This window comes from Theropithecus gelada, chromosome 11, assembly GCF_003255815.1.
Source record: "Theropithecus gelada isolate Dixy chromosome 11, Tgel_1.0, whole genome shotgun sequence".
In the NCBI taxonomy this organism is placed as follows: Eukaryota; Metazoa; Chordata; class Mammalia; order Primates; family Cercopithecidae; genus Theropithecus; species Theropithecus gelada.
This window is the reverse complement of record NC_037679.1, coordinates 23,425,609-23,438,724: the sequence shown is the minus strand read 5'-3', so window position 1 is coordinate 23,438,724 and position 13,116 is coordinate 23,425,609. Positions and strand designations below refer to the sequence as shown.

The window sequence follows — 13,116 nt, the reverse complement described above, 5'->3', positions numbered from 1 at the left end:
CTTCTTCTCTACTGATGTATCGCAGCATCCCACTCTCACTCTTTCATGACCTACTGAAGTAGATCACACACAAAATTACAAAGCACAGCTGTAGCTGGGAGGGAATCTTAGAGGTTCTAAACATACGCTTACATTTCAGGTAAATATCATATTCGTATGTTCTTCTTATTAACCTTCCTTTAAGATTCTCTTTCAGACCCTCTCACTTCCTTCCAATCACTCTAATGAGCAAGCCTCTCCCTCGTGGCCAGTCCAGATCTTGAGTTTAGCCTTACATTTCCCCCCATTCATCCAAGGTTGAACTTCCTTAGAGCAAGCAGGAAAATCCTTTTCTCTTTGAGCCTGGGTTTCAAGCACATTTCATGGCTAAAGACATTTCATCTTTATCAGGACCTCTGTACTGTTCCTGCTTTGGAGCCTTCTTTATACTTTCCACAGATTCACCACTTGGAGCTATCATCCTCCTCTCTCACTCCAGAATCGCATGATCCTTTTCTTAAGGCCATTTAACTGCTTCATAATCCTATGTGATTCCCCTCACTCTGGTCATGCAAAATGCACAAATTGATATATATTCTTTCCAGAGGAAAATGAAAGATGAAAGAGCCAATGACCATTTTCAGACATATGAAGAGAGAAGAATTTAACTATAGTTCAGTTCCACTGTTTTTCCCTTAGTTCAGTAAGGGTAAAGACACTGCCAAATCTATATATCACCCAACAGAGTGATTTTTCTTAAGCTGAGACAGACCTCAAACTCAGTCTAAAACTAGGAGAAACCTAACAGAGGAGCAAGCAGGGAAAATAATACAATTTTGCAATATACCCACTGACCTCACGGTCATTATTTTCCAAACTTGTGTAGACTACATCATGCCTGTGAGATTATCGGGATATAGGTGGAAACGTACCATTTTCCCTTTATTCACCTACACAGTCATCTATTATTCACTAAGTCAAAGTGTATACAAATAATAGAGATCCATATATATATTCCATATATATATATATGTGTGTGTATATATATCCATATGTGCAGATCAACACATCCTTCAACTCTCTTCCCTTCAACTTCACCATGAATATACACATCCACACTCATACATTAGTAACTAAAAGCAATTTAATGAAAAAGAGATTAAGTAGGTAATATACTTTGAATGACAAGTAATAAATGTTAGAATTCGGTCATTCTAAGAAATAATATAAAAGGGTTAATATCATGGTAAAAATCCTTAAATAGTTAAAGGGAAGCAGGATTTTTTGGAGGATATAGTCCTAAACACTTGAAATTGCCGTCATTAAGAACAAACTTGGTTTCTCAAAGCACCTTCCTAGGAAAACTGTTGGGGACTAAATATTAGACTGGGCCTTGGCCATCTTTTTTGCGCGCGTGTTTGTGTGTGTGTGTGTGTTTCTAGTAGAGACAAGGTTTTGCCATGTTGCCCAGGCTGGTCTCAAAACTCCTAGACACAAGCAATCCACCTATCTTGGCCTCCCAAAGTGCTGGGATTATAGGCGTGAGCCACTATGTCCGATGTGGCAATCTTTTAATTAATTCTTGTATTTCTCAAATCCTCATTTTAGATTTCCACACTATAATGGGTACATATTTGTTTCCTTTGGAGAGCTTCAGGTTGTCTTGGGGTAGTCTAATCAGTCCTCATTCATTCACTCATTTTTTCATTCAGCAAACATTTATAGAGTGCATACTATGTGTAGTCATTTACATGAAGCACAGAGTATTTAAGTAAGGAAAGAGGAGCAGGATATGTGACGTATCTTCTAGTGCCAGGCCCTTTCAATATGTCTCATCCAGTCTCTATCACTATTGACTATCTCTCATCCCATCAGCTTCCAATTTACTTCCTTTCTAATCCATCCTGCTACTAAACCGGAAACTGTGTCCAGGGACTGCACATTAGCTATAGTTATATTCACTAGGTCTGCTACAGTGCCTGACACATACCAAGTGATAATTAAAAGTTTGTTAATTTGGACTACAGGAAGATAAGATGATCAGATGTGTTCTCAATGCTAAATTCTGAGTCACTAGTCATTTTCTCTTTGGCATAAAACAAAAGCAATTTCTAGAATGGGGTACCCAGGATCGATCACAAGTAATCTGAATAAGAATCCAGAGCTTATGGATAATTCTAGATACAGGGAGAGGAAAGCTAAAAGTTGTCCGTATGGTACTTCTGATTCATTCTCTATGAGCCATAAAGGGTGTTTATAGTCAATATACTCTCCCCAGAGGAAACAGCCGCTCCCCGATGTACGCTTATCTCATCATCACTGACAGAACTGACTGGTAGTCTCAAGAATACAGAAAAAGAGGAAGCAATTCCTCTCTACTAAAACTTTAGGGCCCTATTTCTGAAAATAAGGATTTAGGAAGCTCCAAACATCATTCAGCTCCAAAACAAATTCATAGCACTGCAAAATTTGTATTATGAATGAACTGTGTACTCCATTTTTCCAGCTTCTTTCCCAGAATAGACTCTATTTTTCCAGCATCTTTCCCAGAATAGGAAGTTTAATTATCTTCGATTTCTTCATTTTAAATTATTTTAACTATTTTTAATTTCATCCTCCACATTGAATCTGACACAAAATCCTTTTTGGTTCTTGAAGTGCCTCTGGGAATAATCTTATTTTATTCCCACCTCCACTACCAGGTTCTGATTACCTTATATGAAAATATGGTCTTTTCAACCTGGGCTCCTTGTTGAGAATCTCATTTTACTCTCATCTGCTTTGTAGGATGCTGTTTTAGTAGGGGTACTTACCCTTACCAGAGCCTATCAGAAACACCTGTGAGTTCCCCTACAACTACACATCTGCCTCCCTACCATCCAAAATGCCACATCAAATGCTACCTCAACTCATGACACTGAACTTCTGTCAGTGAAACCACTCTCTACCATAGGGGAGCTGCAGTAATCTTTCCCAGTCCATTTTCAACCAATCTGTTTCCCTCCACTCACTAACACTTAATCTCTGCCACCACTGGGTAGACAGTTCACTGCCTGACACAGCTATGCCTTAAATAACCACAAAAATCATTAAAACAATTTCTTCAGACAAAGGGATCAAAATCACCAAGTCACACATTTTAGCGTAAGCATGCATCTCAGAACAAAATACATACAGTGATAAAAGGTCTTCAAAGTTTTCTCTGTACCAACCTTATGTCTTCCACGAAAGACATTTGCAGTAGCTCCTTGGCCTAAAATATCAGATAAAAGCCACAGATGATTAGAAGTGCTCTGCATCTTGGCTGGATCAGGCAATCCTCTTGTTATACTAAGAGAAAAAACAAATTTGCAAATATGTTTTAAGGGAGTAACACAGTTAAGAAACAAATGTTAGCTGTTTTTAGTCTCAAGTAAGATCACCCATTATCTGTTGCTGAATTGAAGTGTATAAACAGTTCAATATAAATATCTAAGTTTCAAAGTATTTTCAAGTCATAAGTTGCTAATTGATATGGTATAAACTAGTCAAAATATGAACCATTATGATTCAAGTTAGATTTTCCTCTGGAGAGATGGATCTGAATGTTCAGTTCTAGCCAAGGTAGATTTTTACTTTCAACTTTTTAATCAATATCACTTTCTGTGCTTAACTCTTTGGTGTCACCTTGTCTGTTTTCATTTGTCTAAAATTCTGCAGGGATGACTAAAATTTGACATAATGGTATAAACGGATTATTAAGAGTAACTTTAAGTTGAAGATTAAAGCAAGATGCCATTTTCCCCATGATCATCATTTTGATTACATTGTTTCCCTTTAAGTTAGTATACACTACACATACTATAATAAAATACAATAATATGACAAAAAAAAATATTTGAGTTTCAGCTGACAGCAGTGGCTCATGCCTGTAATCCCAGCACTTTGGAAGGCCAAGGCGGGCAGATCACCTGAGGCCAGGAGTTTGAGACCTTGGCTAACATAGAAAAGCCCTGTCTCCAGAAAAAATACAAAAATTAGATGGGTATAGTGGCAGGCGCCTGTATCCCAGCTACTCGGGAGGCTGAGACAGGAGAATCACTTGAACCCGGAAGCAGAGGCTGCAGTGAGCCCAGATCGTGCCACCCCATTCCAGCCTGGGTGACACAGCAAGACTCCATCTCAAAAGGAAAAAAAAAAAAAATCTAAGTTTCTAGCAATATTCAAGGCTAAAATGTTGTGTGAGCTTTGGAAAAAAAACATTAACCAATGACATACATTCAATTTAATTAACTTAACACAGGGCTGAAAGAAACATCTATTTCTCAGTCGGGTACAGTGGCTCATGCCTGTAATCCCAGCACTTTGGGAGTCCGAGGCGGGCGGACCACAAGGTCAGGAGTTCGAGACCAGCCTGGCCAATATGGAGAAACCCCTCTTCTACTAAAAATACAAAAAAATTAGCCAGGCATGGTGGTGCATACCCATAATTCCAGCTACTCAGGAGGCTGAGGCAGGAGAATTGCTTGAACCCGGCAGGCAGAGGTTGCAGTGAGCTGAGATCGCGCCACTGCACTTCAGCCTGGGTGAAAGAGCGAGACTCCATCTCAAAAAAAAACAAAAACAAAAACAAAAAAACCCAACACCTATTTCTCTTCTAATTTTGTCTTTGTCCATGAGAGTGATATTGTTACTTACCTCCTTCAAATGTTTTGAAAGACTAATTTAAGACATAATTTAAGGTGTTTTAAAATAAAGAAAAGTAATAATGTAAAATATAATAAATATAAAAAAATTACTTTGTTTCCTTCAGAGCAGGGAAACACTAATGAAAACAAATGTTGCCATTGCATAATATTTCCATAAGCTAAAATTTCATCTACACAATCTACACAGAACTTGACAAGTACAAAGGAAAGGTGCAAAAATTATTATTCCTGAAAAGTTATGAACTCTTCTGAAATTAGGGATAGTTTCTCCAACCTCCAAGTATAAATATATAAACGTATCAAGTAGCCTGTATTATCAAGTCTTTAATACTGAAAAGCTATGGATCTATCAAGGTATACAAAATATCCAAGCTCCACATTGGACTAAAATTGATGTATGCTAACATAGCATAAACACTAGTCCTACCATGCCCCCTTAAACCTGCTGTACTGTCATCAAAACATGGATTTTAATATCCCTCCACAGTAAGTTAAAGCAAAAAGTAGTATGCTAGAGTAGGTATTCTGTGATGAATTAATAACCACCAATATGCCCAAGTTGGGTTAGGAATATGCAGAATGGTCAGGGGTCTCAATTTTACCAATCACAGATACAGCAGGATAGTTTTATATAATTTTACCACCCATCTAATTTAGATAAATTTTATATACGACTACTGGAAATAAGTAATAAAAATAAGATTTCCTTTTCACAAATAAGGAATACACATTTGTCAGTTATTACATTTCATTTACGATACAATAATAAACGTCTCAACTATCTAATGAAAAACTTTCCCTAATCAATGTAACTATAAATGGCAAATAGTACCATTAGGTACCTATATGTATGTACCTTCAGAATAATAAGAAAAATATTTATCAGCTAAGGTATCTGTTCTCTATGCAGATACAAAACTATAGTTTCTGTTTAAGAGTAATCACAATAGTGGTCAGGGGAAATATCTTCTGAAACTATCTTCCAATAACTCCACAATAACATGCTAAAACATGACTCAGCACACCCACAACGTGCTTGCCATATAAATCGTCCCAAATTTTTGACAAGCATATAGGCAAGCACTCCACAAGTATGTTGCTGATGATGCCGTGTTCAGTCTACTTCCTTATACCGTCCAAAATGAAAGTTACTATTTGCTGAGGGATGAAAACAGGTTTGACGACATGGCCTAAGGACAAAGTTCCAGGATTTCCAAACTCTACCCCTATGTGATTCATACACTGGGGCTTCCAGAGTGGAAAAGACCTGTCTTTGGTTATACCTTTGGCAATTACTTGTGAGTTGTTTTGAGACCACCTACTAAAAATACCTGGGATAGAGACTACAAATTAAACTCATAAGTCAGGTAGACGAGGAGCAAGGAACGTCTGGGAATTCGTATTTCATAGGCATATATTTAACATATCTTAGGCTTCTAGTTTCCGGTGTGAGTCAACCTCTGCGGACAGAACATCACTAAAACTCTAAGGAAACGTCTCTTTTTAATCCTCTGAAAAATCAATGCATTTAAAAACTGCCAGTTGTGTCGACTCTCGGAAAGAGGGTAGAAAACAGCGAGTCTAACTTCAAGGGAAAGAGGTGCCCCTGCCTCCCCGGGCAGCCAGGGCCCAGGCCCGGTAACGGAGTCGTCCTCTTTGTGCCCAAAGCCGCCGGACGGGATGCAGGTCGAGGACCGGCCGCGCGGCGAGGAGCGGGGATGCAGGGAACAGGGCCCGCGCGACCATTCCACCCGCTACGGCCGCCCCTGACACACACCCCAGAGGCAGTGTCCGCGCAGCCTGGGTCCTGGATGGCTTGGCCTCGGGTCGTGCTGGGCTTCTCGGTGCGCCCGCCCCCGCCCCCGCTCTGACTCAGCATCCCAGCCTCCCACAGGGGGCGGGAGCGCTCCCCGCCGGGCGGCGCAGGCCTGACCGACCGCGCCCCGCGCCGCCTTGGCCCCTCCGCCCGCGGCCGTCTCACTTACCCAGCCGGGTCTCCGCCGCGCCACCGCCGGCGGGCTCCCGCGGCCTCGAGCCCCAGGACACTTCCGGCTTCGCAAGCCCTGGCCGGGGGCCACGTGACCGACGGCCGGCGCGCTGGTGCGGGTGCGCGTGCGCACGTCTATGGCCCGTCCGGTAGCCACCGCAGCTGCGGCGGCGACTGCTGAGTCGGCTTCCCAGGCCACGGTAATGAGGGGAATGTCTGGAGACACACCCCGTCCACTGTTCCCCTCGCTCCCCTTTACTCTAAAGGCGAAGTGAGGAGCCCTGAGCAGCGAACACAATAACTGGGATTCCCGCAACTGCAAATCCCGCCCCTACCCCGAGCGCCGGCCGACAGTGGGGCGGACCGACTCTGAACAAGGGATTACATCCCGATTTACAGGTTTGCAGAACGTGGGACACGTGGGGGGGCAGGCAGAGACGGCCGGCAGAGCCGGGAGGGATGGATTCTATGTTTTAAGGGCCCACTTTGGCTGCAGTGGAACCAGATTATCGTCTCACAGAAATTCAGACTTTACATTCTTTTTTTCATTTTCCTATCACCCAGAAAGACGTTAAATTCTTAATGTAAGTATGTTCATTTAACTCCCTCTTGGTATTTTGGAAAATGGCCGTTTTGAAGTATCTAACTCTAAACTTAAGAATTTAAGAACTAAAACCTAAATACTAAAATTAGGTCCTGCAATATTCGTACAGTCAAAATCTCAAGCAGCTATTCCCAATAAGGAATAGCTTTCTGAAGGGGTCCCTTCTGCCCACGGACAGCAAAACAGGCCTTTCTCAACGTAAGGAGGGGGCAGACAGACCGCTGCTCATCTAGGGCTAAATTTCTGAGTGGAGGGGAAGAGGAAGATGGTGTGTCCCAGAGTAAGTACTACAGCAAACACGAATGAACGGGAAGTCATGAGGAGTGGCTCAGAGGCTTTTGGAAGTCATGAGGAGTGGCTCAGAGGCTTTTGAATGGAACAGACCTAGGGTTGCTATCTTGGCCGCCAATTACTAACTTAAAAGCAAGTTTCTTACCTTTCTAAGCCTCAGTTTTATCAAATGCACAATGGAAATAACAAAAGTCCACTCTAATGTGTTCTTACAAAGCAAGTTACTTTATTAGCATTTTAAACAATGTATAAGTGATGGAATCATTCTAACAACACATCTATTCACTGCTTACAATTCCAACCAATTTCAGTTCTCTGATATCTAATGACAAGAGCGAAGACCTGTTAAAGTTCCTTCCACCAGTAAAACCACAGCTCAAAGTTGTGGGAGTGATTAATTGAGCCAAAGGCCTTCATTCACATGTTTACCACATTAAAATACCACACAGTGTCTTCTTATAAGGTCAACCACCTGGGAACCAGTTAACATTAGCATTAAGATTTAAATAAACTGTTAGGCACAGGGCTAAATCAGGCATTACAAAACCCTGTGGTTCCCTAGTCAAGTCACACAAATCCCCAAATATTTCAGCTTGTTAACAGTTTGTCCTTCCTCTCCTGAGACAATTATTTGGGTACTTGCTTTTGGTAATAAGGAAATTCACGATGGAAGTTTCCTAACTGTGATGGTGCTCTAGGCAACTTCAGAGAAGAAGATAGAAATTATGCATGATTATATAACATGAAGAGTTTAATTTTTATTACACACTCAATTTCCATGCCCTGATTTCTCTTAGCTCGATAAACACATGTAAATCTTCTGCAGAGCTTTAAAGAGCTCCGAACGGGAAAACACCTTCCCATATATGGAATTGATAGCATAGTACAGGCCGCGTGCAGTGGTTTATGCCTGTAATCCCAACATTGTGAGGCCAGTGGGAGGATTGAGGCCAGGAGTTTGAGACCAGACTGAGTAACATAGAGAGACCCTGTCTCTACCAAAAAAAAAGAAAAAAAGTAGCCGGATGTGGTGGTGCACACCTGCGATCACAGCTAATCCAGATGCTGAAGCAGGAGGATTAGTAGAGTATGGGGCTAGAAGTTACAGTGAGCTATGATGTCACCACTGCACTCCAGCCTGGGTGACAGACTGGTCTCTATTAAAAAAAAAAAAAGTATAGTGATACACTATTAATTCCATATATGCTAATATGAGATAGCATCCATATAAACTACTATCAAGTCTTTATGTGCCAGCTACTGCAATAAGTCTTTTCACGTTTAACTCATTGAATTCATAATGAGTTTTGAGGTAGCTACCATTATTTCCCCCATTTTACAAATAGGAAAACTGAGGCTGGGAGACATTATTTAACTTGCCCAAGGTTCTAAACCAGTTACTGGCAGAACTGGTATTTGAACCTACTTAATCTGATTCTAGAGCCTGTGCTATATAAACTCTTACCCACTATGCTATGCTACTCATTAGTATCTGTTTAACAATTACTACTATTACAGTAGCTGTAATTATCACTCGTATAGTACAGGGGACCCTATCAAAGAAACACTCAGCTTTCACTTATCTATTTCTGAAAACATTTTTTATTAAAGTATAAGGTGCATTTCACTGATTTATTTATTTTATTTTATTTTATTTTTTGAGACAGAGTCTCTCTGTTGCCCAGGCTAGAGTGCAATGGCACAATCTCGGCTCACTGCAACCTCCACCTCCTGGGTTCAAGCAATTCTCTGCCTCAGCCTCCAAGTAGCTGGGATTACAGGTGCCCGCCACCACGCCTGGCTAATTTTTGTATTTTTAGTAGAGATGGGGTTTCACCATGTTGGCCAGGCTGATCTTGAACTCCTGACCTTGTGATCCACCCACCTCGGCCTCCCAAAGTGCTGGGATTACAGGCATGAGCCACCGTGCCCGGCTGATTTATTTTTATAATTGTCAATTTAGTTAAGTACTTTTATTATATGATGTAAGAAAAATGTTTGAAATGTCTTCTGGAATTAACCAGAACAAAATAAATGTGCAAAATTTAGAATAGAATTTTACAGAGTTTATAGGCCACTGAAGCCCATCATGAAACCCATTCATGAGGCCAAAGGGCAAAACACACCCTCCCTGAAAATCTCAATTGAGCTTTTAGAATTTAAACTTAAATGTCTATATGAATTCTGCTGCTCAGTTTTGTCCCTCCTCTCTTCTTAATTTTCCAGTGATACTACTGATAACTATTATTTCCTTTTGCTTTCTCAAGTAGCTATGAATAAAAATGGAGGAAGGCAGGGGTAAGTACTTCTAGTAATTAAATGTTAGCTACCATTTACAAACATAATAAACACATAGGTATACTATAGGTATACTGTGTTCTAAATACATCCAATAAAAGAGTTAGAAAATAAATTGGGATTTTAAATTCTTTTTTTTTCTGAGACAGAGTCTCACTTTCTCGCCCAGGCTGGCATGCAGTGGCACAATCTCAGCTCACTGCAACCTCTGCCTTCTGGGTTCAAGCGATTCTCCTGCCTCAGCCTCCTGAGTAGTTGGGATTACAAGCGTGCACCATCACACTTGGCTAACTGTTATATTTTTAGTAGAGATGGGGTTTCACCATGTTGGCCAGGCTAGTCTCAAACTCCTGACCTCAAATGATCCACCTGCCTTGGCTTCCCAAAGTGCTGGGATTACAGTCGTAAGCCACCACGCCTGGCCTGGAATTTTAAATTCTATCAACAGATTCACATAGGCTTTTTCTAGTACATTAAAAAAAAAGACTCATATAACAGAACTAAGTTGCGTGTTACCTTTGAGGAGTGAGGTTAAATGAATTAAAGCATCCACACACTCATATTTGTAAACCTTTAAATGGGAAATTAGGGAGAGATTAAGATGAAAATAAAACTAAAGTATTTACAATAATTCCAGAAAAGACTTGGTAGATTTCACTACGTAAAATTTATTTTTTTATATATATATATAAAAAAAAGTATAACACTGGAGCCTAAAACCATTCTCTTTTGTAGAATACATATTGGCATTGAAACAGTTTAAAGAAATGAAATGGCTATCTACAAAAAGTTAGTTTTGATTGTTGTATTCCCCCCATACTTCATGTGTCTTCACACATAAAGAAAATTTTCAAACATTTTATATTCAGCAATTTTTTAAAAAGTACACTGTTTTCCACTGCTATGGTCTTTATAAAGGACTTGACTTAAAATTTCAAATAAAAAAGAATTAAGGTTCTAGGATAACTGTGTCTTTTAAGAGCATCTTTATACAGAACAATTTGGACCGGCATGCAGGCAACTTCTTTTGTTGTTACATACCTGTGTCAGGAAAATTACACCCATTTTACAGAAAAATCCCAAAACATATACTGCAGTAAGCTCAAAACAGTGTGAAAAAGACCAGTGTGAATGGCACACAAAAATCGCTTCTGTATACACTAACTGGAATTCCTGATCATGAAGTAGGCACAGGGAAATCCAGTCCTTAGGGCTTTGCTCTCTGGAAGAACACCTGTAAATAAAGTATCAATGCAGTCAATACTAATGTCAGAAGGCATCACTTTCACCTGAAGAATGGCTCCAAGTTTCTGAGTGCTAGCAGTGTTCTTTTGTAACATATGATAGACATTTAGAACATTTCACATGCCTTATATATCCATATGTAATCCAAGGTAAGAACTTTCTGTTCTGGAGAATTTGGTAAGTCTAGCTATAACTTAGGCTGACATCACCCAACTGGGGAAGTAGTGAAAATATGGTATTATCTCTATGCTATGGAAATCAAGTGGTCAGAAGAAAACATGCTCTTGACACCTTTTTACTGATTGGTACTATTTCAAAATTAACACTGGTAAATTACATATTGAGGCTAGGCGCGGTGGCTCACGCCTGTAATCCCAGCACTTTGGGAGGCTGAGGTGGGCGGATCACCTGAGGTCAGGAGTTTGAGATCAGCCTGACTAACACGGAGAAACCCCATCTCTACTCAAAATAGAAAAAATTAGCCTGGTGCGGTGGCGCATGCCTGTAATCCCAGCTACTCGGGAGGCTGAGGCAGGAGAATCACTTGAACCCAGGAGGCGGAGGTTGTGGTGAGCCGAGATCGTGCCATTGCACTCCAGCCTGGGCAACAATAGCGAAACTCCGTCTCAAAAATAAATAAATAAATAAAATTTGAGGGGGAAACAACTCAAAGCTAAACACAGCAATTCTAACCCCATAAGGAATTTACTATTTATTTGATGATTCAAAAGTACTTCCAAGTCAAAATTTGAGACTACAAAGGAATTGGCTAGAGGCTGTGCTAGGCATGGCCTAGTACTACACACTGCCATCCATAGCAGGTCAGGTGAGCATCAGACATAATTCACTGTTCTCAGTAAGGACAATGATATGGTTTGATCCTGGGTCCCCACCCAGATCTCATCTTGTAGCTCCCATAATTCCCATGTGTTGTGGGAAGGACGGGGTGGGAGATGATTGAATCATGGGGGCAGGTCTTTCCCATGTTGTTTTCCTGATAGTAAATGGGTCTCACGAGATCTGATGGTTTTAAAAATGGGAGTCTCCCTGCACAAGCTCTCTTTTTGCCTGCTGCCATCCACGTAAGATGTGACTTGCTCCTCCTTGCCTTCCAACATGATTGTGAGGCCTCCCCTGCCATGTGGAATTGTGAGTCCAATAAACCTATTTTGTAAATTGCCCAGTCTCGGGTATGTCTTTATCAGCAGCGTGAAAATGGACTAATACAGGCAAGAACAGTATTGATAGTGCCCTAGTACCCAGGAGATTCATTTAACAGATAATCTACTGACTATGTGCAGGGGAAAGAATGATCACTATATAGGCAAAAGAAAACCTTACAAGGAGACCGTGCTTAAGGCAAACATAGAAAAATGGGTACAGTTCACACAGAAGTTGGGCTGCTATTAAGGCAGGATTTTTGAAGAACTACAAGAACAGTAAAGACCATTTCTGCAAGAAAAAACAGAAAGGTAGTCTCAGGTCAGAATTCGAAAAAAAAATTAAGTGCCAAACTGAGAAACATGAATTTGTTTAGGAAGATTATGAGGAAGGTGAATAAATATCAAAGGACTATTTGAAGAGTCAAACACATCAGCCTGGCTAGAACAAGAGAAGAGAGATCAGAGTAAGATAACATCAGCCTACACCAGAGCAGCAGAGACAGAAGAGAGGATGAGAAAAGAATCTGCAAGATCTGAGGATCAATCAGATGTGAAGGGAGGAATGAGCACAAAAGAATGAAATTCATTTTTTCCAACTAGAATAATAATGCTAATACTGAGATAGTTATGATCACTAAGATAATGTCATCACTGAAGAGAAGTTGGGCCCAGAAGGAAGACTTTTTACAAATGCTATGCCGATGAATAACCACATCTGGAGAACAAGCCTTCTACAGGGTACCTAGATCTACTGTTACAGACACCTCTAATAGTGAGGATTGAGTCCTTAAATTCAGTTTGACTGATCGGTTATTCAACAGGGGTTACTCGCATAGGCACTTTGCTTTTTTATGGGAGGAT

At 40.6% G+C, this 13,116-nt stretch overlaps 2 protein-coding genes across 2 annotated transcripts in view; both read right to left on the bottom strand.

The window, feature by feature from the left end:
* TBK1 (TANK binding kinase 1) overlaps positions 1-6,963 on the bottom strand; it is a 48,335-nt gene extending 41,372 nt beyond the window's left edge. The window contains exons 1-2 of the mRNA XM_025403270.1: positions 6,653-6,963; positions 3,192-3,309 (exon numbers count right to left, since the gene is read on the bottom strand). Coding sequence (XP_025259055.1) covers positions 3,192-3,278 — 87 coding nt within the window. The 5' untranslated portion in view covers positions 3,279-3,309; positions 6,653-6,963. The remainder of the gene's footprint in view (positions 1-3,191; positions 3,310-6,652) is intronic.
* A 3,536-nt stretch (positions 6,964-10,499) lies between these two features.
* Positions 10,500-13,116, bottom strand: part of XPOT (exportin for tRNA) — a 42,873-nt gene continuing 40,256 nt past the window's right edge. The window contains exon 25 of the mRNA XM_025402463.1: positions 10,500-11,081. Coding sequence (XP_025258248.1) covers positions 11,055-11,081 — 27 coding nt within the window. The 3' untranslated portion in view covers positions 10,500-11,054. The remainder of the gene's footprint in view (positions 11,082-13,116) is intronic.